The sequence below is a fragment of the Helobdella robusta genome (genome assembly GCF_000326865.2).
Source record: "Helobdella robusta unplaced genomic scaffold HELROscaffold_42, whole genome shotgun sequence".
In the NCBI taxonomy this organism is placed as follows: domain Eukaryota; kingdom Metazoa; phylum Annelida; class Clitellata; order Rhynchobdellida; family Glossiphoniidae; genus Helobdella; species Helobdella robusta.
Window position 1 is genome coordinate 998,181 of NW_008704981.1, and position 27,288 is coordinate 1,025,468.

Consider the following 27,288-nt stretch of genomic DNA (forward strand, 5'->3'; position numbering starts at 1 on the left):
CTTTGGTATATAAATACATATATCGTTATAAAGTGATGAGAAACTAATCAGCGACAAAATGTATGGAAATAAAAAATAGTAGATACCGAATAAAAAAAAGAAAATGATGATCACTTGAAAATAATGGATCAAAATCCTTAACAGTGTAATGACCATTCTTTATTTCGCTACAGGCAGGCGACAGCTGAATCAGTTCCCCATTTGTGGTTGAATTCACTTTTAAATTATCAACTCTGTTGGATTCTTTAGAGTCCAACATGTTCTGAGAGAATGGCGGAACTGAATGACTTCTTGGTACCATATCAATTGCCAGGTTCTGATCACTCGTCCCGGTCTATAGATCATGATAAAATTGATGAAATTTTTCTTATAAGAATTTTTTCTACTGTGAATATTTCTTAAAACGTTAAAATGATCTCACAGTTTAAAAATAAAATATTTTAACACCTTTTTAACTATCATACTTTATTTACAAAAAAATTAATAAAAGAAATTGAAATATAATACAAATGTATAAAAATTTCTCTAACAATTTGATTCCATGGGTTGACAGCAGAAAGATCGTTGAAAGCAGGTTTAGGCCTACTTAACTGACTTTTTGATTGATTGACAGGAATGGCTGACTGATCAGTTTGGGGCACCCGCACAGTTTTTGGGGGAGGGCGGAGTGGTGGTACGTCTGAGGGAGCTAGTCTATACATTTGACGTTGTTTCTCTTCTTGCTGAGCTGTTATCATACTCAGCATCTTAGCTCTCTCTAACTCTTGCTGGAAGTTGGCCTCTTCTTCATCATCAACCCTGTTGTTGTTGTTCATCGTTGTTAATGGTGTAATTGTTGCTGCTGCTGGGGTTGTTGCTGGAGTCGTTGGCGAATTCGAAGTTGCGTTGTCGTTGTCTCTAATAATTCTTGTGACTGGTGGCGGTGGAGAAAGATCTGGATACAAGTTTTGATAACGACGAGACTCCATATGCAACCAAACACAAATAGTCGAAACTCTTTAACAATCTTACTTAGAAGTCTTACTTACATTAAATGAATGAATGAGTGAATGAATGAAATGAAATGACATTCACTGAATCTGCTAAACTGGAAATGAAATGACAATTAAAATGAACTGACTGAAAAACACCAGGGAATGATAATCTATTTTTGTATTATATGTAAAATTTACATATGTAAATTTATAAAGTAAAACACTTTCAAAAACACGATGAAGAAGAAGCTGATTTCTGATGTTTTTAACTTTTGGGAGTAGTAAAAATATTATGAAACACAAAGAAACAGAAATGAAGTTTTACTTTTAAATTTTTTTAAATCCAAAAAATGATAAAGAAAAAAGGTGAAGCAAGTTTGTTTTTTTAGGAGTTTTAGTGAATTTTATAAATTTTATTGAAGATTTCAACTGATAGAAAACCTCTAAGAAAAATTATCTACAACATTTAATGAACAATTCATTAATTTGTAGAAAAAAAGATTTTATCTTAGCTACTGATGACATTTTTAAATCAAATTTCATTTTTAAAAATATTTTTATTTGTATACACAAAGTAAAATTTTCAGGCGCCTAATATACACACATATCAATTTTGAAACCTCACACATGTTATTTCGCTGACATTTTATCTCAATTAAGTCCAACGAGTTCTCCAATCAAAAAGTATACGTTTCAAAATAAACGTTTGCTGCTAATAGCTATATAAAATTTTTATAAAACTTTAATCTAATTTAAGTTAATTTAATCCAAAATACCAAATAATATTTTAAATGCTTTCAAGCAGAATTGTCTATCAATTCAACTGATTTTTTCCTTCCTTCCCAGCAATATAACATGTTACATAACTTTTATCAAAATTTTTTTATTAAACTATCTATTTCTTAATTCCTATAAATTCTTCAAAACTGTAATTAAATCTTTAAATACTTTGAAACACTTTGAAAATACTTTCTTATTGATTGACGAATAAGAAATTAATTTCATCTTACGAATAATCTCAAATATTTGCATAAATGGAAACTGATTAATGAAAAGTATATAAAGTGAAGATCAGAAAATTGATCAAACTTTTAGCAGTTTTGTTCGGAAGCATTGAGATTAGTGAATTGATATAGATTTGACATTATAAGATCAATCCGTAATAGTGCAAAAATCAATGGTATATTTTCTTGGTGAATATTTAAAAGCAGTCAAATTGTATAGAATGAAATATGGTTGTAATTGAATGAAATTGATTTGTAATTAGAATGTGACAATAATATTATAAAAGCGGTAACTTAAAAGTGAGATTGAATAAAGGAAACAAGAGCACGCAAAACATGCAATGCAGGCAGATAGTTTATTAAATCTAGGAGTGTTCTAAAAACCGTAGATTTATCATAATCTTAAATTCAAGTTGTCATATTAACGTTCAAATTTCAAGCTTAGAAAGTTGAATATCCACATTATTTTGCAATAGGTACTCGTCAGTTTTTTGCGTCATATTGGCTACCTTTTTGCATGTTAATTATTGAATTAAACTAACATTTAATTGAAAGTTATCATTTCAGCCTGTCAACTTTTTTACTGTTATGGGTTCCAACAGGTCTAAACCAGTGAGTATTTGATTTTATCTAGCTTTGCAATAGTGAAAAATGGTAATATGTAGAATGGGGCAGAGTTTATTCCTAAATTTGATTGCTTTCTTTAAAATGCTAATTATTGCATAACATTGCTTAAGAAACAAACGATAGAGCTCTAATTTAAATGAAAATTTAGGAAATTTATTGATGTTGATAATATTTTTAAAAGAATCAGTTTGTTCACCAATTAATTTTTCAAATAGTATTATGAAATTCGATGTTAAATAGTCATAAATGCATTGAACTGAGCAAAAATGTAATTATTCAACAAATGGTTTCTATTTTATAATAATGCTTCTAATTTGTTGAAACTAATAGGAAGGTAGTGAGGAGCAGTCTGATAATGGAGTGGCGGGAAGAGAGGAGAGGTCTGACGGACCTGAACGTCGACAACAGGCTCCAGAACCAGAAGCCCCTCAACTTCGAGCAAACGCCATCAATGCCGAATTTGGAAATGTGGAACCACCATCGCCGCAGCTGGCCGACACCAGCGAGTCAACACCCACCAGATCGAGACCACTTTCTGCACCAATATCAGCATCGCCCATTGATTTATCTTTTGCAAAAATAAAGGCGAAAAGTTCTTCAGAGATAGGCGCGAGCAATGCAGACGAGGCATCCTGCTTTGATGTCTACAGAAGACAATTATTTAACTTAGTGGAAAACGTTCAAAAATCGTTTCCTGAAAATTCGGATGCTGATAAAACAGCCGAAAATATTTCCGAGACCCGAGAGAAGACAGCAGAGAAAAAAGATGAAGAACCGCAACTGCCGACCGATCGACCGAAAGTTGAGAGCGACGTGCCAAAGTCTGAAAAAGAACCATCACCAAAAGAAATAAAAACTGCAAGGCAGTCGGCGACAGAAGCTCTTTGCGGCGTAAAAGAAGTCAAGGCGGTTGCTGCTAAAATGTTCGGAAAGCAACTTCAAGCACAGGCAGAATATATGATGAGGTCTCTACAAGAAAATTCGAATAGTGAGAATAAAAAAGAAGAGAAGCAAGAAAAAGAAGAGGACGAAGCCGAAAGCTCGATTGAAACTTTCCGAAACGACGACGTGAATGAAGCAGTCGATTTGTCGGAGCACGAAACTACTGGCGACATCATGACATGCGAAGTCATCAGTGAAATGAAAAGTTTGAAAGAAATTAACGACGGCAGCAGCAGTAGCCAGGATTTTGAATTTGACAGGCCTCTACAGAATGAACATCTCACACAAATTCAAATAGTCAGAGAGCAACACATCTATTTGGAAGACCATCAGTTAGAGAACATCATTGGACAAAATTTAACTCGACCATGCGAAATTCTTATAGCGGAAGAAAAAGTTGAACCTTTGCAATGTGAAGAAGCCAAACCAGCAGTGAGTCAGAATAAACAAGTTGATGAACAGGTTGATGAACAGGTTGATGAACAGGTTGAGAAACATGTTGCTGAACAAGTTGACGAACAAGTTGATGATAAACAAGTTGTTGAACACGTTGTTGAACATGTTGTTGAACACGTTGTTGAACAGATTGTTGAACAGATTAATGAAAATGTTGATGAACAAGTTAATGAACGGGTTGACGAACGGGTTGTTGAAGAAGTTGATGATCATGCTGATGGACGAAGGCTTGATAAACACAACATTGATGTCAAATCAGAACGGCAAAAAACAGGCGATAAAACAAAAGAAAACACAAACGAACGTGACGAACCATCATCTGATGAACAAGCACACGATGGAAAACAAAATGAAAACGAACCACAACAACAACTTCACTCTGAACAGCCACACAAATCTGACGAAAACATCCTTGAATCAAAACAGCAGACCGAACAAACAAACAAAGATGAACAGAAAACACAGTGCTAAACGAAACGAGACGAGCGCGGTTAAAATTAACGAAACGAAGATAATTTGGGCTACGGCAGCCTTTCTTTTAGATAACTTTTTTTAACTTTTTCAAATATTTTCCACTTAATTACAAATCCAATTCACGATCAAAAAGTACCTGGCTGTTTTTCCAAGCAAGCAAACACATCAGAACAGTACCATTAATTTTATTTAAATTTGAGTTTTCTTACTTGTGTTTTAATCTAATTTTATTATTGAGAAGTGATTTACATTCAAATTTACATGCTTCAATTATTATCGTGAGGAAATGTGATTAAATCATTTTTTAATCTTTCAACAACAAACGAATTAACTAAAAAAAAATCGAAATTAATTCACTAGATGTCTGCTTTTATTTTTAAATTATTGCCATTTAATTTGTGGAAATGAAAAAAAATCTGAATGTAAAATTGGCTTCATTTTAAAACTTTTATTTGGCCGAAAAATCGACTATCAAATATTTCAAATAATTTTATTAATTTCAAATTATTTTCATAATTATTATACAAATAATAATTATTATTGAATAATATAAACACAAAACACAGTTGTTAAAAAGAGCTTTTATTGATTGATAGTGATTTTAGAGGGGACAAGTATAGCCAGGTTATTGTTAAGTAATAATAACTTAAATTAATTAAAAAATAATTTACATCTAGAAATTAATTAGTAAATAAATGAATAAATAAATAAATTAACTAATTAATTAATTAACAACAAATTTGAATTCGAATAACTTATTAAGGATATTAAACAAAAAGTCTTAAAACAGTTTTTATTCATTACATATGTACATTTGGTGAAGATAGGTTACGTATTCAAACTAGAATTTTCGCATAATAATAGCAATAACAATCATAATAATAATGATAAAAAATATTATTATTATTAATTTATAATATTATTACTGTTTTAGTTTTTATTTAGATGGGAAATTAAAGTAAAACCGGGTGAAAAGAAATCTGAAAAATTTAAAAAAAAAAAATGGAAAAAATTGCAAAAAATGACGAATGAACTCATATGAAGGGAATTTAAATAAGGTTTACCAATTGCTCATTAATTATTCATTCAATTATAATAGTTAATTATGATTAATAATACTATAATATCCTATTTGCCTTCAAATTTTAAATTTATTTAATAATACATTTATGACTAATAAGGTAGGTAAAAAAAGATAAACCATGAATGAATGTATCGCATCCTATTAGTCACGGCACGTTTTGCACTTTTAATGATAAATTATAACTTTTCTAATTAATTATTCAATAAATAATCAACAAAATATTATACATTAATAATTTTTTATACTAATTGTTAGCATCTATGAGCAATAGTTAGTTACTCTAAGTTACTGATTGCTAAAGGGACTGAAATAAGTGATTTATAAATGCGTCCGTGGCACTTTTGTGATGTTGTTTTTATCTGATAAATAACTACACTATGACGATGATGAGTACAACAATGGTGGTTGGTTAGTTGATTGTTTGATTGATTTGCCGGTTGATTTGATAATTGATTGACTAATTACACTATGGGCTGATTGGCTGATTGGCTGGTTTGCTGGCTGGTGTTGATTGACTAGTTAATATCAGCGGTTTAATTTAATGATTGATTGATTTTGTAATTGTTTGTTTGGTTGATTGATTGATTGATTGATAGATAGATAGATAGATAGATTGATTGATTGATTGATTGATTGATTTTTTGGTTGGTTGATTGATAGAATGGTTAAAATTGTAGCATATATCTATCTATTTAACTGGATAACACGATTAAGATGAAAAAAATGATGAAGATGGTACTGATAGTGATGCCTGCATGGTTATGATGATGAGGAGGAGGAAGAGGACGATGATGTGACTAAAAATTAAAACGACAAAAATGACGATGATGATGGATAATAATGGTGATGGTGATGATGGTAGTGGTGATGATGATGATGGTGATGATGACGATGATGAAAGAAATCTACAGTTGCATCTTTATCACAATAGGAAGATTGATAAAACATAATTACATTATCATAACTTCAAAACTATCATATCATCATTATCAACATTTTACTTATTATCATTATTATTGTTATTATTATTATTATTATCATTATTATTATTCATTCGTTTCATTTCCCCAAAATAATAATTTAAAAACCGTCCATAAGTCTAAGCCATCTTCATCATGGTCGTGGTGATGATGATGATGTTTGTGATCATCATCATCATCATCATGACTGTGTTTTTTGTGGTTATGATTATGATGTCGAGGTTGTTTTTCACTATCATCATCATTTTTGTGAGCGGTGGCATCTCGTGTAGATGTTATCTTGGATTTGCAGAAGCCATCATCCCCACCATCACCACCACCATCATCACTTTTATCATTTTTACCCTCTTTTCCATCATCATCATCGTTTTTATCTTTATAACTACTATCGTCACCTTCATTTCTCCCATCATCATCGTTATCATCATCACTGCTTAACAGTTTTTTCATGATGATGGAAGAACGTATAACACCGGATATGTTGATTTCCGGTTTGCTCCTCAAGACTTCCGGTACGGAGAAATCATTATCATAAACATCGGGAATGCCATCGTCATCGTCATCTTCGTCCAAATAATTTGGTACTCCGTCGCCATCCGAATCGGTTTTTAAATCGATATCAATCGGTTGTTTCGGTGTGTCAGTACGTCGGTAGGTGTCGGGTGCGTGCTCTTTCCTGCTGTGTCGTTTTGCGAAGGATCGTGTCGAAATGTGCTGGTGCGGTTTCGGTACTTTTGTTTTTATTACGTCATCGTCATCGTTGTCATCCTTTCCGGGCGTGTGAGTAACTCCGACATCGGTTTCTTGCTCTGGTTCGACTGGCTGTTCATCTGTATCCTGTTCATCTCCAGCTTCTGCAGTTCCAGGTTTTTGCACCTTTTCTTTTGTTTTTTCTTCATCTTTATCGTCATCTTTTTTATCACCATCACTTACTATGTCTTTTTCGTCACCTTTTTCATCATCATCTTGTTTATCACCAGCATCATCTGTTTCATCATAAACATCGCCTTTCATATTAACATCGCCATCATCATCTGATCTATCACCTTCAACATTTTCTGTTGGTGACTCAATGAAATCCTTCTCAAAATATTCTGAAAATTTAATATCAGCTCGATAGTCATCATCTAAGAAGTCTAAAATGCCATCACCATCATCATCATCATCAAGATAGTCAGGAACACCATCGTTATCATCATCATCGTCTATGTAATCCGGTATGCCGTCGTTATCACTATCCTTCGTTAAATCCGGATCGCTGCTTGTGCCCATCTCCAGATCGTCCTCGTCTGTTGCTGCAGTGTTTTTGTCATCAGCTGTTCCATCAGCAGCTTGGGATAGTAGCACATCATTGAGCCATGTTTCGCTGATCTCTTCATTAACGTCATCCCTTTTCTCTTCATCTGCAACTTTATCTTTTTCATCATCGTCTTCATCTTTATCGTCACTCTTATCTTCATCTTTATCATCATCTTTGTCATCACTTTTATCATCATTTTTATCATCACTATCGTTGCTGTCTGAAGAAGCGGAAGTATCATGATATCTTTTATCTTTTTTCTCATCTTCACCATCACTATCATCGTCGTTTTCGTCATATTTATCTTTATCACGGGCATCATCATCATCGTTATCATCATCACCACTTTTGAATGCAACGTCATCAGCTTGGTAATCATCATCAAGAAAGTCTAAGATGCCATCACCATCATCATCATCATCGAGATAGTCTGGGACACCATCGTTATCATCATCATCATCTATGTAGTCTGGGATGCCATCATTATCACTGTCTTTCGTCATGTCGGTGATTTTTTCACTATTATCATCTTTTTCCTCATCATCATCTATCGCGTCTGTCATCTCGACATCTGTAGCAGATTCTTCGGCCAGTAGAACGTCATCAAGCCACGCCTCACTCGTGACGTCATCAATGATGTCATCTTTTTTATCGTCACCATCATTTTCGGCTTTTGCTTCATCTTTTTCATCGCTATTATCTTCACTGTCATCCTCTTTCTTATCATCATCATCAACCTCACTTACATCATCATCGTCCTTACCGTCAACAACAGCTTCTACGCTTTCACCACCATCATCATTTTTTTTTTCTTCGTCATCACCATCATCAGCACTTCTAAAACCAACATCATCAGCTTGGTAACCATCATCAAGGAAGTCTAGAATGCCATCACCATCATCATCATCATCGAGATAGTCTGGGACACCATCGTTATCATCATCATCATCTATGTAATCTGGTATGCCGTCGTTATCGCTATCTTTCGTCATGTCGGGGATTTTATCATTTTCATCATTCTCTTCGTCATCGTCATCATCTTTACCCTCGTCATCATCGGCGACATCTTCCGTGGTTGTGAGTTCTTCAGCTTTCAAAACATCATCAAGCCATGTCTCGCTGGTGATGACGTCATTTGCGTCATCAGTCTCATCACTGTTGACGTCATTTTCCTCCTCTTTCTTATCATCTTCACCATTGCTTTCTATACCCTCATCTGTATTGTTGTCATCTGCAATGTCACTATCACCTCTTGCGACTGGGATCTTTGTATCACTAACTTCGACAACTTTGTCACCTTCGTCACCATCGTCATCACTTTTGAACCCGACATCATCAGCTCGATAGTCATCATCGAGAAAGTCTAAGATGCCATCACCATCATCATCATCATCTAGATAGTCTGGGACACCATCGTTATCATCATCGTCATCTACGTAATCTGGTATGCCATCATTATCACTGTCTTTTGTCATGTCTAAACTTTGCTTTTCAGCTTCTTCAGTTTTTTCATCACTGCTTTTATTATCATCAGCATCTTCATCTTCATCTTTTTGTTTCTTTTCTTCGTCATCAGATGGAGTGGCAGATGTTACATATGTAAATGTTTTCGTGTCGGTAATTTCTTCTACTACTTCTTTTTCGTTGTCATCATCACCCTCATCATTCCTGCTATCATCATCTTCACCACCATCATCTTCACCACCATCATCTTCACCACCATCATCTTCACCACCATAATCTTTACCACCGTCATCTTCACCACCATCATTTTCACCACCATCATCTTCAACTACTTCATCACCAACTTCTCTATCACCGTCATCTTTCCCAGAAACATCACCAGCCCGTTCGTCACCAACATCGTCACTAGCATCAGCGGCAAAATCCTCTTCCTCCAATGCGAATTCTCTCTCCAACAGATCCAAAATGTTGTCGTCGTCATCATTCTCTTCCAAGTAGTCGGGTATCCCATCATTATCGTCATCGGCATCGGCATCGTCTAAAATACCGTCGTTGTCATCGTCGGTATCGATGTAATCCGGTATTCCGTCGTTATCCGTATCTCGAAATTTTCTCTCGCTCTCTTTGCTTTTGTCGCCTTCGTTGTCACCTTCTTGGTTGACTTCTTTGAGGTCGTGGAGGTCAGATTCGTCGGCAACTTCATCAACGTTCTCATCAGCGTACTGGTCTAGTAATTCGCGGTCATCATCGACTTCATCATTTTCTTTATCATTTTCGTCATAGTTGGTTTCATTCTTATCTTTTAAACTTTCTAATAGATCGCCGGCAATAACAATTGTTTCTTCCGAAAACAATGGTGCTTCTGCATTAATTTCGTCATTATTTTCATCATCAGCTTTATCATCATCAGCTTTATCACCATCAGCTTTATCACCATCAGCTTTATCACCATCTGCCTGGGCCACATCATCTTTATCATCATCTAATGTTGCCTCAACATAATCGTTGCTGCTAGATTTAGCATCATCTTCATCCTCCCCATCAACAGCTTTCATCCAACCATCGCTACCACCATCACCAAGTTTTTCATCTTCATACTCAAATGATGAGAAGATATCATCGGCTTGATAATCATCTTCTAGGAAGTCTAAGATGCCATCACCATCATCATCATCATCTAGATAGTCTGGAACACCATCGTTATCATCATCATCATCTATGTAGTCCGGTATGCCGTCATTATCACTATCTTTCGTCTTATCGATTATTTTATCACCACCACCATCATCATCATCGTCACCTTTTACAATTTCATTACTTTCATCAACATCACCATCCTTGTTGTTATCATCATCATCCGATTCACTTTTTAATGTTGCTGCTGAAACCGCTATGGTTTCCTCCATTACTTCTTTTTCAATCACATCATCATTCATCATTTGACCATCATCGTCATCATTTTTATCACCACCATCAGTTGCATCATCATCATTTTTATCACCACCATCAGTTGCATCATCATCATTTTTATCACCACCATCAGTTGCATCATCATCATTTTTATCACCACCATCAGTTGCATCATCATCATTTTTATCATCATCATCATCATTATCGTCTTGGTCTTTCTCCAATTTAGACTTGCCATCTTCGCCATCATCATCCTCACCACCACTTTTGAATGCAACGTCATCAGCTTGGTAGTCATCATCTAGGAAGTCTAAGATGCCATCACCATCATCATCATCATCGAGATAGTCTGGGACACCATCGTTATCATCATCATCATCTATGTAATCTGGTATGCCGTCGTTATCACTATCTCTCGTCTTATCGATGACAATAATATCATCATCACTTTTATCATCGGCTTTAAGAACATCATCAAGCCAGGCTTCGCTCGTCAACTCGGCATCATCTTCTTTCTTATCATCATCATAATCATCATTATTGACATCATCATTATCTTCTTTTTCTACCTCAATGGTTTTATCATCATCATCATTATCATCAGTTTGACCATCGTCGCCTGTGTTGAGTTCTTTGTCATTTTTATCAACATCTGCGTTTGTATGATCAATATTTTCAACATCATCGCTTTCTTCTTGTTCATCATCATCATCACCTCTTTTGAATGCGACATCATCAGCTCGATAATCATCATCGAGAAAGTCTAAGATGCCATCACCATCATCATCATCATCTAGATAGTCTGGGACACCATCGTTATCATCATCGTCATCTATGTAGTCTGGTATGCCGTCGTTATCGCTGTCTTTTGTCATGTCGGGGATTTTATCATCATCATCACCGACTTTCTCTTCCTCACTTTTTTCATCATCATCCTCTTTAACGTCTTGCGTCTCTACATTTGTTGCTTTTTCAGCTATTAGTACATCCTCAAGCCAGGCATCACTAGTGACGTCATCGCCTAAGTCATCTTTTTTATCATCATCATCATTTCCACCTTTTTTATCATCACCATCATCATCTTTGCCACCTTTAAATCCGACATCATCAGCTCGATAATCATCATCAAGGAAGTCTAAGATGCCATCACCATCATCATCTTCATCTAGATAGTCTGGAACACCATCGTTATCATCATCATCATCTACGTAATCTGGTATGCCATCATTATCACTGTCTTTCGTCATGTCGGTGATTTTATTGCTGTCATCATCATCTTCATTTTGATCATCACTGGCTTCCATATTTGCATCTTGTTTGGCTTCCAATACATCATCAGCCATAGCATCGCTAGTGACGTCATTATTCACGTCGTCGTCATCATCTCTTTCCTCATCATCACTGTCAGCTGCATCAGCTTTGTCGCCATCGTCGCTATCTTCTTTCGCCACCTCATCTTTGTGGCCATCATCACGTTCATCATCACTTTTGAATCCGGCATCATCAGCTCGATTATCATCATCGAGAAAGTCTAAGATGCCATCACCATCATCATCATCATCTAGATAGTCTGGAACACCATCGTTATCGTCGTCATCATCTACGTAATCTGGTATGCCATCATTATCACTGTCTTTCGTTTGATCAAGTATGACCATTTCGTCTTCATCGACCGTATTTTTATCATCTGTATCATCTCCAAAAACATCATTTGCATCGTCTTTTTCTTCATCTTTCTTATCATCAACATCAGTATCTTCTTTTGATCCAAATCCCAGATATGACCAAATTGATTTTTGAACACTGGCACCCTTCTTATTTCCATTCTTTTCATCATTCTTCACTCCACCATTCTCTTCTTTATCGTCGTCATCTCTCTCATCATCATCGCCATCATCGTCTTTTACGTGCCCACTCACTTTCTTTGCACCTCTCTTCTGTCGTGAGTGACCCACGTGATGTGAGAACCGTTTGTTGACGTCATCTTTAACGTCATCAACATCGTCGTCTTCGTCATCATCCTCCGATGTTAGTATATCCAAGACTGATTGCAGCTTTTTCTCGCATACCTCACATGATTTCTGCGTGGGTTTAGGTTTTATTTTCTCTAGTATAATTATTTTCGTTTTCAAGTTTATTTATTTATATAATATCTAATTATATTATAATCATAATTATCATAATAATTGTCATCATTGCTATCATCTTGATCATTTCAACCATTCAATTATGAATTGCATTCCTATGAAACGCAGTGAATGAATTGTTCGTATATATATATATATATATATATATATATATATATATATATGTATGTATATATGTATATATAAACTTTTACCTGTGTTGTTATAGCCACTAAATCATCATCATAATAATAGCACCGTCATCGTGGTCATCATCATTACGTCATCGTCATCATCATCATCGTCATCATAATCGTAATCATCATTAGCATCATCATCATAATCGTCACCATCATCGTCGTCATGATCATTACGTCATCATTGTCATCATCATCATCAATCGTCGTCATCATTATCATCATCATTATTATTAACTTCATGCGCCAGGGTGGTCTTGCTATCATTATCAACACCGCCACCGTCATCATCGTCATCATCATCATCACCATCATCAATGTTCTTGACGGATTGAATGCTACGAAAGGGTTCTTTTGGATGTCTGCAAGATGGGAATAATAAAAAAGAATAATAATAATGATAATAATAATTATTATTATTATAATAACTATAAAAATTATTATTCTTATTGTTATTACTCATTTGAATAATTTTGTAACTATTATTTCAATCAGTCAATCGATTAGTTTATAAAGTGCAATTTCAGCAATGTTCAACAGCGCTCCTCAATAAATTTTGCAAACAGATGACCCTTGAGATCCGCTCTGAGCTTCGTAAGTGATGGAGAAGTAGTCAGAAAAGGAGGTAAAGAGTTCCAAAGCAAAGGGCCAGAAAAAGCAAATGCAGATTTAGCAAAAGAGTGTTTAACACGAGTTAAAAGAAAGTGAGAACAATAAGACGATCGTAAACCGAGGCGTTTAGGTTCAATTTATATATTTGATAAGTACTTAGGAAATAATTTAGATTAAGGCTTATACATGAATGTGCAAATTTAAAAAATTATTCTATATTTTATAGGTAGCCAGTGCAAGAGAACAAGATATGGAGATATATGAGAAAAGAAAGGGGCACGAGCAACTAGACGAGCAGCAGAGTTAAAAGCTTTACTTAAAGGGTAGAGTGTAGAGTCAGGAAGACCATAGTAGAGCGAGTTACAATAATCAATCCTAGATAAGACTAACGAAGTAACAAGAAGGAGAAGAGTAGGATCATCAAGAAAAGGCAGAAGTTTTTTCATTCTACGTAGATGAAAGTAAGAACTTCTAGCAACACTATTAATCTGAGAAGAGAGAGACATAGTAGAATCAAAGATAAAGCCTAAACTACGAAACTTGTGAGGAACATCAAGAGTTTTAGAATCAGGTAAGATAATAGGAGGAATAGTAATAGAGTGTTTAGATTTATTAAAACAAATTAATTCAAACTTAGAAGGATTAAGTTTAAGACACATAGAGTCAGACCAAGCGATAATTGAAGAAAGACATAGAGATAAATTATGAAAAACACTATTGAGATTAGATGGAAAAAAGGAAGAATAAATATAAGAATCATCAGCATATAGTTTACTAGCTAAAAAAAAGTTATTTATAATACGAGGTTGTTCAGAGGTATAGAGTATGAATAGAAGAGGGCCAAAGATAAAACCCTGAGGTACCCCGAAAGTTAGAGTAGGGGAGTTAAAAGTAGAATTATTGAGAACAACAGAAGAAAAACGATTACAGAGATAAAAAGAAAACCAAGATAAACAGATATTGATAGTTTCAAAGTTATTATTCAATTACATTTTTAACTATTTGAATTTCGCTTTTTCTCTGTCTTACTTACTTTTTTACCGATGACGTAACATGGTCCGTGACGTCATCGTCGAAAGCGGGTTCGCTGTAAATCAGCGGAGTGAGAAGAAGGAGTAATAAGAGCAAGTCTGGTGGTGATGAGGATGATAATGGTGGTGGTGATGATGATGATGAGGTAGTTATTAATATTAATATATTTCTATTATTATTATTTCCTTAATTAATTTTCAGAAAATTCAACAACAGCAACAACAACACGTAAATTGCATATGAAAAAAGTCAGATGATCTGCTTGCAATCGAACCATGTCAGTGAAGCAGCCGAGTCAGGCGCCCTAACCACTACACCACCATCTCGGAGCCCACATAACAATAATAATAAAAAAATAACAAAACAATAATAATAAAAATAATAATAAATGATAATAACAATAACAACAACAACAACAACAACGAAGCATTTGCAGCATCATGCAATTAACTTGTTCTGCACTGCATTGCAAAAGTTCAAGCAGAGAACAACACCGAAGCTGTATAATAAAAACAACAAAAATAATACCAATATTAAAAATAACAACAACAACAACAACAACAACAACAACAACAACAACAACAATAATAATAATAATAATAATAATGATGATAACATTATAAAAGGTTACAGCATATACGTATAACGGAGTCTTTAACAATACACAATTTATTACACATATAATATAACATTAATACTTACCAGTATGGTTGATATTAATGGCCAAATAATAAACAACTAAATTATTTTATTATAAACCAAGTAAATAATTAATTAATTAATCAACCTGAATTGTAAAATCTAATTATTATTATTAGCCACACACCCAAGATAGTTTTTTCTAAAGTTTGGTTATCAATTTGGTGTGGGAAAACCCAAATACCCATACAAACGCGCATGCAACGTCGCATTCCCCCATGTTTGATTTAACATCTTAATTGTTATCATTTAGTTAAGAACTAGGAATTCAAAAATGTTTTTCACACAGAGTATTCGTATTTTTGTCAAATTGTTATTTTTGTCTTGTCTGAAAATATCTTTTAAAAACTTTTTCTTAAACATTTTTAGACGCTTAATTCTTCACGATTCCTCAAACAAACAAACATTCCCAGTTTGAGTGTAAATAAATATTAAGAAAAAACACGAACAATATTGCTAGATTGATTGCTTCTTAAACCGTTTAATGAGAATAGCACTGGTTTGTTTCTTCATTTTGGAAGCTGTTTGTAGAGCTAGTATACATAATGGCAATTGTTTATAACTAGTAACTGCGGATGTAAAAAGATGCCGCTAAGCTGACTTACATTCAAAGTTTTTAGCCATTTAGTTAGCTCTTATTTAAATATGTTGTAGTTGGTCCTCCAAATCCAATGCTATTTATAATGTTGCTTTTTGGAAAAAATGAATATACCATATATTATGTAAGTGTGTGTGCGTGCGTGTGTATGTGTGTGTATACGTGTAACACCTTAATACTAATGCAAATATGAAAAGCAATAAATAATAAGGCTTGCACTTAATACAAGCTATCTCACGTTTACAATTGCATGTGTGTTTTAAACACACACACACACACACACACACACACACACACACACACACACACACACACACATACAAAAAACACATACAAAACACAAACACTTAAATGTGAACAATGATGATGACGACGACGACAACAATGATGATGATGATAATGATGATAACGATGATGACGACGAAGATGATGATGATGTAAAATATTTGTTTACTTTTTATTGAGAATAAGTTTTTCCATGGCTGAAAATGGTTTATCGTCACCGACATACTTGTATTCCAAACCTTATAATAATAACAATAACAATGGTAACAATAAAAATAATAATAATAACAATAATAATAATAATAAAAGAAAAGGAAGAAGAAGGAGGAGGAGAAGAAGAAGAAGAAGATAGAGACGGAGAAGGAGAAGAACAAGAACAAGAAAAACAAGAAGAACAAGAAAAAGAACAAGAAATAGAAATAATAACAATAAAAATTTGGGACTTTCTAACTTGATTCTGCTAGAGGTTAAAACGTTAGTTCTTGTAGGTTTTTAAAAATTGTTATTGTTGTTATTGATTTCAGTTGTTGTAGTTGCTAGTTGTTGTTGTTGCTATTGTTGTTGTTGTTTTTGATGTTATTTTGTTTGTTGTTAGCGTGAATTATAATTATTATAGCGTTGACTCTTTGTTGTTGTTGTGTTGTTGATATTGTAGTTGCTATTGCTAATAATATTTTGTTGTTATTATTATTGTTGTTAATGTTGATGTTATTGTTGTTGTTGCTGTTGTTGTTGTTTAGTTGGTCTGTTTGTTTCCTCTATTCCTTGCTACCTGACATAAAACATAAATAACAACATCAAAAATAATAATAATAATAATAACACAGATAACAATAACCTGAATATCCTAAAAATGTGTAAAAAAAACTATTACATTCATATGTTGAATATATTAAGTTATGCTACGTTATTCTTATCACTCCGACCAAGCAATCAATAGTATTGCAGTACTACTACAACTACAACAAGTAGTAATGATGATAGTAATAGTAACGACAGCTGCAGCAGCAGTAGTAGTAGCAGCAGCAGTTGTTGTAGTAGCAGCAGTAGTTGTAGTAGTAGTAGTGAAATTTTTGTTTGTTAAAGTAATATTTTTGTTTTCATAGTTGAAGTAAATACTAGTAAATTAGTAGTAAAATTATTAGTAGTTGCAGCAGTAGTAGTAGTAGTAGTAGTAAAAGTAGTAATGGTAGAAGTAGTAGTAATAGTAGTAGTGGTAGTAATAGAAATAGTAGTAGTAGTAGTGGTAGTATAGTAATTTTTACTGCAAATGTTCTATAATGAAACTACAATGCTACTTGTATGACTGCCTATTAATAGTAGTAGTATTTTATCAGGAAATATTTTAAATAATTTTGTTGTTTTAATTAATTTTTAATCAATTAATTTTAGCAATAATTAAAAAAATACGATTATTTAATTAAATATTAATTATTTCATTATTTATTAAACAAATTTAAAAATTAAAGTAACTCTACTAAATTTTTTTATTACTATTGTGTAAAATCACTAATATACACACTTATATTTGCCATGTATGTGTATGTATGTAAGTATGTATGTATGTACGTATGTACGTATGTATGTATGTATGTATGTATGTATGTATGTATGTATGTATGTATGTATGTATGTATGTATGTATGTATGTATGTATGTATGTATGTATGTAGTATGTATGTATGTATGTATGTATGTATGTATGTATGTATGTATGTATGTATGTATGTATGTATGTATGTATGTATGTATGTATGTATGTTTACAAAAGAAAACTTTGAATAAAAATTCAGACAATGATATAACACGCTTTACTGTTGAACATGTGTGTGCGTGTGTATGTTGTTATGTTGGTATGGATGTGTATGAGTGACAAAGATAGATAGATAATAGACAGATAGAGAGAGAAAGAGGGAGAGAAAAAAAGAGAAAGAGAAAAAAAGAGGAGAGAGAGAGAAAGCAATAAAAAAAGGAAGAAGTGAAAGAAAGAGATGAATAAGAAGAATAAGAAGTTAAAAATGTATGTTTTTATGTGTGTTTTTTATGTGCGTCTGTGTTATTATCGTTATTATTATTATTGTTATTACCAATATTTTTAGTAATATTACTAACAAATAATAGTATGAGCTCTATATCCAACAAAGTTAAACAACAAGTAAACAATTTATCAATAACATTACTTATTATGCCTTATTATTATTATATGTTTATTTATTACTTTTATTATTGTTATTTTTTATTTTTATTGCTTAAACTTTTTATTTTTATTTGGCGTTATCTCGCTCGTTCTTACTCCTAGCAAGAGAAAAAAAGTTTGCCTTACGGATATGAGCTTATATGCAATAGTGGTGATGGAGATAATGAGGACGATGAAAACGACGATGATGAAGAGAAGGGAGAAGAACAAGAGAAGAAGTTGATGATTATGATGATGGAGAAGATGAAGAAGAAGATGATGATGATTATGATGATGAAGAAGATGAAGAAGATGATGATTATGATGATAAAGAAGACGGTGATGATAATGATGATGCAGGAGGTGACGAGGAGGATGCTGATGAAAATGAAGCAAGGAAGAAGATGATGATGATGATGAGAACAATGATGATGATGATGAGAACAATGATGATGATGATGATGATGAGAACAATGATGATGATGAATATTGTTATTTCTTTTATTGCCATCACGTGTCTTCTAATACCAATCAAAAATGACCTTGGCAGTGCTAATTGTAGATATGTGCTTCGAACAATGTCAATAACAACAACCACAATAATAATAATAACAATAGCGAGATGAATCCTTATATGATGAATGATGTATGTTTGAATGAATTCATTTTGATAGAAAGAGCTGCACACACTCTATAAATGCATGTATGTCTGTGTGTGTGTGTAGGCCTATATATATATATCTGTGAACATGTATCTCTATTCATTTCTCTCTCTCTCTCCTCTGTCTCTTTTCTGTGGTGTGTGTATTTATGTGTGTATGTATGCATTCTTTGAAAGATGATTGCTTACTATCGTTTCAACTCTTCTTTTCAATCAAAATGGAATGAAGTAACCAATCCCAAACCAAATAACACACGACACAAATCAAAAATTTCGTGAAAAACAAAACCCAAAAAACATAATAAAAAACAACTCGCAAAAATATTACTTTTATTACAACTTCTATGTTGTGGCCTTTGTACATATTTTCGACCAACTGAAAATTTGACAATTGATATGTATTTGAGACGATATGGTGATGATGATGACGATGATGAAAAGAATGATGATAAATATGATGATGATGAGAAGAATGATGAGGATGATGATGAATAGAACGGTAGAGGCAAGTGGTTCTGGAGTTTCCGTGATTGGCATGTCCACTGTTGATACTCCAAAGAATTAGGTAAGAGACATTTAACTAAAATTTGATTTCTTTTTATTTTCACAAAATAAAAAAACTTTTGCTGTCCAAGTTTACTGATAAAACAAATGATCCGAAAATATATAATTTTTTTATACTTGTAAAAACGATTAGCAGCAACAAATAAGATAAATGCTTGTAAGAAAATGTTGTGAAATCATAAACACTCCAAGCACTAAGTCTAAAAATCGCAACAAAAAACTCGAAAACTTCTTCTAAAATGTGAATTAAGAGGAAATGTGCATTCTCAATATACTGACGCCTATCAAGTCAAACAAAAATTCGTCAAAATGAAAAATATTATTGTGTACAAACAAAATCTAACAAATACACTGCTTGTACAATGCAATCAAATTATGCAATAAAATGTCAAAATACACACACACACACACACACACACACACACACACACAACAAAACAAAAACATCGAATAAATTATTTTATTGAATTTTTTTCTTCGTAGAGACCATCTTGTATTCTAAATTTCTTGTGAGTACCTTGATGACGAGCATGCCAGCAAGTGTGGACTCCATTATGATGAAGGCACCTCTCCAGTTCAAACTGTTTGCCACCATGCTGAATGGTAGGCCCGCTGTCACCGCTCCAACTGTTTCAAATTAAGGGCAAAAATAAATCATAATAATAATAATAACTGTAATAATATTACGTCATTATTAAAATTTAATTTCACAATTCTTTCTTTAGTATTTCTAAGATACACGTGAATCAAAAGCAAAAGCAGTGCCCGCCAATTTAACAATCACAAATCACTACCAATCACTACCAATCACTACCAGCCAATTAGTTTTGAAACACAAATAGCCATCAACCAATCAGCAAGCAAGGCACAAACATACTCCTCCCACTAACCATTAGCAGCTAGCGAGGCGATAGCGTGGGAGGTGCCTTGCAAGTGGACAGGTGAGGCTTCCATGGACATAACACCATATATGGAGATGGGACCGTACGCCCCAAGCCCCATTAAGAAGCCGATTGCTGCTATGAATATCTGTGAGATGGATGGATGGATGGACAAATGATTACTTGATTGATTGCAAGCTGTATCAGTTGATTCATTGGCTGACAGTATGAACGTATTAAACAACAAATTAATATATTTATTGAAATTTAACATGAATAAGCTATAAAATACAACCTTCAAAAAACAACCAATCAGAGAAACTAAACAGCCAACCGACTGACCAACCAGCTAACAGGCCAGTCTGCCAACTAACCAATCAATCAGCCAACCAACCAATCAATCAGCCAACAACCAATCAGCCAACCAACCAATCAACCAGCCAACCAATCAGATAACAAGCCAGCCAACCAACCAATCAACCTACCAACCAACCAATCAGATAACCAGCCAGCCAACCAACCAATCAACCAGCCAACCAACCAATCAACCAGCCAACCAACCAATCAGATAACCAGCCAGCCAACCAACCTGAGAAGATGCACTAGTGATGAAAAAGAGAAGAAGATGAAGAGAGACAGTGAGTATGAGGACATACACAGTAGCCACCGTCATTCTCGGACTGCCCGTGATACTGGATGTTTGCTCCGTCTGCTTGACGTCAGTGATGACGTTGATGATGTACGTGTGAGAGATGATGACGTCAGTGATGACGACGATGATGTACGTGTGAGAGATGATGACGTCAGTGATGACGACGATGATGTACGTGTGAGAGATGATGACGTCAGTGATGACGACGATGATGTACGTGTGAGAGATGATGACGTCAGTGATGACGACGATGATGTACGTGTGAGAGATGATGACGTCAGTGATGACGACGATGATGTACGTGTGAGAGATGATGACGTCAGTGAGAGATGATGACGTCAGTGATGACGTTCACGAAGTACATTTTTATAACGATAGTGACGAAGACGACGACGACGATGATTAAGTAAATATAGCTGATAACAATAACGGCAACAATGATGATAACAACTACGAAATCAATCAGAATCACGACAAAGATGACAACAATGACAAAAAGAAAAGACTGAGACACGTAAACTCTTACGTCTGCAACCAGCATGTCAGCTATGTAGCCAGCAGAAATTGAACCTAACACCCCACCCACTTCCATGCAGCTGATGAATAGACTGCCTAACAAAAATTTAATGTAATTGTAATAGCGTCGAAACTGTAATTCTAATTGTAATGTAACGGTATTGCAATAATACATTATTGTAATGAAGAAGAAATACGGCTGTAAATGTAACGAAACAGTAACACAACAACAACAACAACACACAACAACAAGATCAAAACAACAACAACAACAGCATCAACAACAACAACAACAGCATCAACAACAACAACAGCAACAACAGCAGCAACAACAACAACACAACAACAACATCACAACAACAACAACAACGTACCAACATAAGTACTGTGCCCTAACTCCTGGATGATGAACAATTGGCCCCAATCCAGTGCGGCTGTCCTCGCCATGAAGACCAGCATGTAACTCAGACAGACTACCCACATGAATGGACTCTTAAGTAGGTCATTCCACGAACCTCGACCTCTTAAATTCTGATTGGCTGCTGAATGGACATGCATATGTATTGAGATATGTTAACTTATTAATGAGGGATATATTTTTTTGAAGTTATTCTTAGTTATAGTACAATGCTGTAAAAATAAGTGTAACTGATTATATATAGACACATACACACATTTAAACGATCAATCAAATCAACTAACTGATGCTAACTAACCAACCAAACAACCAACAAACCGACCAATCAACCAACCAACCAATCGACTGACCAATCAACCAACCGACCAACCAGTTGAGTTATTTGTATTTGAACCTTGATCATCCACTCGAATCATCATGAAACTGACAACACTACCCAGAACAGCAGCAATGCCTGTGCATGTCACAAAGCAATTTAATTACTGAAGATAACAAATAAGAAATATTATGGTAAAAAATAGATAAAAATAATAAACAATATATCAACAATAAAATTTAATAACTAATTATTTATAATTAGCTTGCCAATTTTTAAAAGCAAACAAGCACTTGTATCGAAGATCGATTTTGGGACAAAAAACGTTGACAGACATCCAACAAAATGAAACAAATCTCTAAACCAAACTGCCAGGTATATATAGACATAAGAAAAGCTTATGAAGCCATTAAGCTTTGGCAAGCCTTCACACAATAGTCACGATGAAAATGATGAAGAATATTAGACATAACATAGAAACATAAATTTTTTTAAATAACATCAAGTGAAAGGTAACATTAATCCAAACGTAAAATTAACTCGAGACGACACAAAAGCTCTGGGGTGCCTGTGCATACAAGTGCCTTACATGAAACCATTACAGCGCACCAACCACCTCAGCACAGACTAGCGGCGGATCCGAAATTTAGTGAATTATTTAGTGAATTATTTAGTGAATTATTTAGTTAATTAGTGCCCTGGTGAATTATTTTAAAATTCAACAGCCGATGACAATCATTTGCTGATTCCCGTAATTCCCAATTTGGTGGGAGGAATGATTTCCAAAAATTCTCAAGTTAATAGCATTGTTTCTGCAAATTTCCGCTTCTGCTGGATCCGCCGCTGAAATCAACCAACCAGTTGTCGTTAAGAACAACTGGTTGGTAAACGTCAGCATCACCACCCACCAGAGACAAGGAAGACACCAGACCAAGATTGCAGAGAGATAATAAGAGTGACCAGAGCTGGTCCAAGGCAGCAAGCCACATTCATCCCAGTGTTCAAGACACCGTACCAGGTACAGAACTCCATGTCGGAAAATATCTGTCAAGAAGAATTTTTTATTAGGAACAATGAAGTAGAGAGAAAGAGTGAGAGAGAGAAAGAGAGAGGAGAGAGAGATATCAGAAAAAGAAAGAGAAGTGTTCTGAAGCGAATAAGGAACTAGATTGAAACCATACATGTAGATGCATTAATAGATATAGCACTAACAAAACAAACTACAATAATATTTCATCTGTAAGTTATCCATGGCAAATAAATACACTTTGTTAGTTTTTGACCGAACATACCACTTATGCAAACAAATAAATGAAATGCTAATTAAACTCTGACGAAAAATGTTAGAATTTGGTGCTATTTAGAATGTTAGTTGCTAGCACACATCAATACGTTAACGAAAGAAAAAAACACTAAACTAAATAAACAAACAAATAAATCAGAACTAAAAGTTAAATAAAAATAACAAAAGTTAAGAAGCAAGTAAGCAAACAGACATCAGCCAACCAACCAACCGACTGACCAACCAATCAACTGACTGACTAACCAACCAACTGACTGACCAACCAACCAACCAACCAACCAATTAACCAATTAATCAACCAACCAGCCAACCAACCATAAATCACAAAGCAAATCTTCCAAAAAGAATTTTGAAACAAAATATAAGCGGTCAAGATGGGCCCCAAAGCACACGCCACGTTCATGGACGTTGACAGCAAGCCCCAGAAAAAATTGAAGTTAGACGGGCTGCAACCCTAGTGGACGAAATTAAATGAAAACAAAATAATAACAAAAAAAACAATTAATAATAATAAAACTGAATAATAATGATAAATTAAAATATTTATGTAAATAAAATTTATAATTAAAACCAAGCATAACACACACTGCATCTGACAGGCAGGAATCGTTTCCCAATCGAACCTGGTCACTGCAGGAGAGTGACCAGACACCTCTAACCATTACACTATCACGCCAACCAATGATGTTAAATAATGTTACTGAAGAATTCATTGATAAGCAGTTAAACAATGCAAAAATGAAGCAACAGTAGTACATTGGTAATAGTGATAATAACAATAAAAACACGACTACTAATCCTAATGGAAGCAGAAACTTCTACCAACAACAATGATAAAAATAAAAATAACAACATCATCAAAAAGAATAATAATAACAAAATTAACATCACACTGTTAAATAAATGAAAAATAATGATTGAGAACAGCAAGCTACCAAAGCCAAGTTTTACACTTAAAAGTAAAATTCAGAACAGAATTGAGAACATACATAGATAAAAAAAATTACAAATAACAAAAAAATATAATAATTTAAATTATGAAATTAATTATAGAAATTATTATGGCTTATTAAAGTTTTTTTATTCCACGTAGATGAAAGTAAGAACTTCTAGCAACAAAACAACACTTATAACTTAATAATAAAAATAATAATAATCAAAACTAAATGAATAGATATTATTGATGTTTAACTAGTCGATTACTATGTGCTTAACTTCTTGATTGCTTGCATGTCAAATAAAATTTGGAGGAAGAGAAAAAGAGAAGTATCATTGGATGTACCCTTTTAAGCATTTTGGCGCAGGCCGGCCAGCATCCTCCCTGGAGAAGTCCTTGCACGAATAGGATTATCACAAATGGCCAGGATGAATTAAAAGCTGGAAAAAAGAATTTAAAAAACTGAAATAAAATAAGGTTAAAAATCAAAAACCTTATATAAGTTCCTCAAAATACCATTGGATGAATGAATATGAAACACTGTTGAATGAAACATATATTTTTTATTTTTCTATTCGCGATAAAAGTTTTTTAAAAGGGTATATAACAAAAAAAGATTTCTATTTAATTCATGTTTTTCATTTTGAACCTGCAAGAGAAACAGTTAAAAGGCCAGAGCCAAAGAGTCCAACGCAGAAGAGGTACTTGACGTTCACTGAATCTGCCAGGATACCTCCAACAAACTTGCTGATCGTGTATGCCAGATTCTGACTACTTGATATTAGACCTTTGAAAACAATGTCAAATTTGAAAGCACAGGTTGCAAATTCATAAAATTATATTATATTATAACTATTTAATTGATCTTTTTGAATACTCTTATTATTACAAAATGCTTTCTTCATGAAAATTCAAAATCCATGAAATTATAATTAACTTAACTAATCTTTTCGAATACTCTTATTATTACAAAATGCTTTCTCTACTTTTGCTAGGTTCAATACATAGGCCAGTGTTATAAAGTTTTAAAATATCACACACACACACAAGTCTTATCAATGGCCAATAAAAATAAAATAAGTAATAAACAAACACTGAACAGAACGGTGCAAAGAATGAAACGGATGAATTAGAGACCAAAATACAAACCGGCCTCATTTTTATCAAGATGCAGACTGATCATTATGGCGGGCAGGGCAAAAGAGAAACATTTCCTATTGAAGATTGCCAATGTGTAGCCCACATACATGCCAGCGAACGACGACCATTTTAATTTAGTGGTGGAAGACGCATCTCTTTGGTTGCTCATTTTCTGACCGCCTAATAACTAATTAATTTAGTTTATATAAAAATAAATTATTTAGCAAAAACGAAACAAGAATTTAGCCACATAACAAACATCTTCTATCGCTCAGACTGTTATCATAGAAAAAACAGCAATAAATTGATTCAAACTCAATGGGTAGTACATTCATGATTATATACACTCAAATGCAAATAATAATTATCATATTTAAACACAAAAACTCGGTAATAGATACAAATTTTTTATTAAAAACATTACATAAATACAAATATTGTATCTGCAATACATTTTAGAGGTAACAAAATACAAAACAATGATTGATGGTACATGAATGGCCTTTGGACAGGTAAACCAGCCACTAACGATTGCTTCACGATAAATTACTGAGTTACACGAACTGTAAATCCACATACACACACCAAGCACACACACACACACCAAACGCAGACACACACACGCACACACCAAACGCAGACAAACACACGCACACACCAAACACACACACCACAAATACACACACAAACACACACACACCACAAATACACACACGTATGCCTACCTGCAAAAGCTCAAAGCTGTTTATTGTTGTTGTATTAGAAACACACTCACGTATAGGTAAACGTATGTTTGACTGTTATAGAGAAAAAAAACCTGATATTATTGTATAGCAATAAGATATTTAAATATCTATAGAGAGAATCATATGCGTAAGTAAGGCAATGTATTTATATATCATAGTTGCGTTTAGACATTCATAATTCAGCTTAGGTATGTGTTGAAACGGTTTATAAAAACAGAATGGATGAATGATTTTATCAAATCTAACTTTACTTTATGTACCGTTGAAAGTTGCGTGAATGTTTTCAATTATAACATCGTCTCGCAAAGGTTTAGACTTGTTCGTTTGAATTGCAGCTAACATTCGAATTATAAATAGTATAATTAAAATTTAAAAAGTATTTAATTAAATAATAAAATAATTAATGAGACTGTTAGGTCAAAACATTCAACCAAGCATCAACCTAATCGTGTTGTGTGGGAGAGTTTAAATAAATTGTAAACGTTAACTTGAAATGTTGAATCTTACGTTGCTCGTGACTCGTGTGTATATAAGATATATATAGGATAACACTATGATGAACTAAATACAGGCAAGTAAGGCAAATTTTTTACTAACTAATTAATACTATTAATTAGTTAGTAACTAATTAATACTATTAATTAGTTAGTAATAATAATTTGCCTTAATAGTAATACTACTTACTACTACAAATTTACCTAAACTGCAAATTGT

General features: G+C 33.7%; 2 protein-coding genes across 2 annotated transcripts; one reads left to right on the plus strand and one right to left on the minus strand.

Annotated features, from left to right (window-relative positions):
* Window positions 1–2,566: 2,566 nt before the first annotated feature.
* HELRODRAFT_177376 (hypothetical protein) lies at window positions 2,567–4,474 on the plus strand (the record flags this gene model as incomplete). The annotated part of the gene is made up of 2 exons (XM_009025577.1): window positions 2,567–2,590; window positions 2,936–4,474. 2 exons carry the CDS (start codon window positions 2,567–2,569, stop codon window positions 4,472–4,474), a joined length of 1,563 nt encoding a protein of 520 aa, XP_009023825.1.
* A 15,208-nt stretch (window positions 4,475–19,682) lies between these two features.
* On the minus strand, window positions 19,683–26,097 carry HELRODRAFT_185876 (hypothetical protein). Its single transcript, XM_009025578.1, has 10 exons — window positions 25,838–26,097; window positions 25,338–25,475; window positions 25,034–25,128; window positions 24,067–24,205; window positions 22,503–22,586; window positions 22,089–22,256; window positions 21,725–21,810; window positions 21,136–21,255; window positions 20,556–20,694; window positions 19,683–20,292 (listed from the first exon to the last, which is right to left on the minus strand). Exons 1-10 carry the CDS (start codon window positions 25,995–25,997, stop codon window positions 20,126–20,128), a joined length of 1,296 nt encoding a protein of 431 aa, XP_009023826.1. The 5' UTR covers window positions 25,998–26,097; the 3' UTR covers window positions 19,683–20,125.
* Window positions 26,098–27,288: the final 1,191 nt, after the last annotated feature.

What these genes read in the sequence shown, in the direction of transcription:
- HELRODRAFT_185876 (XM_009025578.1), bottom strand. Translation starts at nt 25,997, where the DNA reads ATGAGCAACCAAAGAGATGCGTCTTCCACCACTAAATTAAAATGGTCG. An exon ending in TTTAACTGTTTCTCTTGCAG is followed by an intron (nt 25,129 to 25,337) that starts GTTCAAAATGAA and finishes TCTTTTTTCCAG; the next exon opens with CTTTTAATTCATCCTGGCCA. An exon ending in TCACTAGTGCATCTTCTCAG is followed by an intron (nt 20,695 to 21,135) that starts GTTGGTTGGCTG and finishes TCCATCTCACAG; the next exon opens with ATATTCATAGCAGCAATCGG.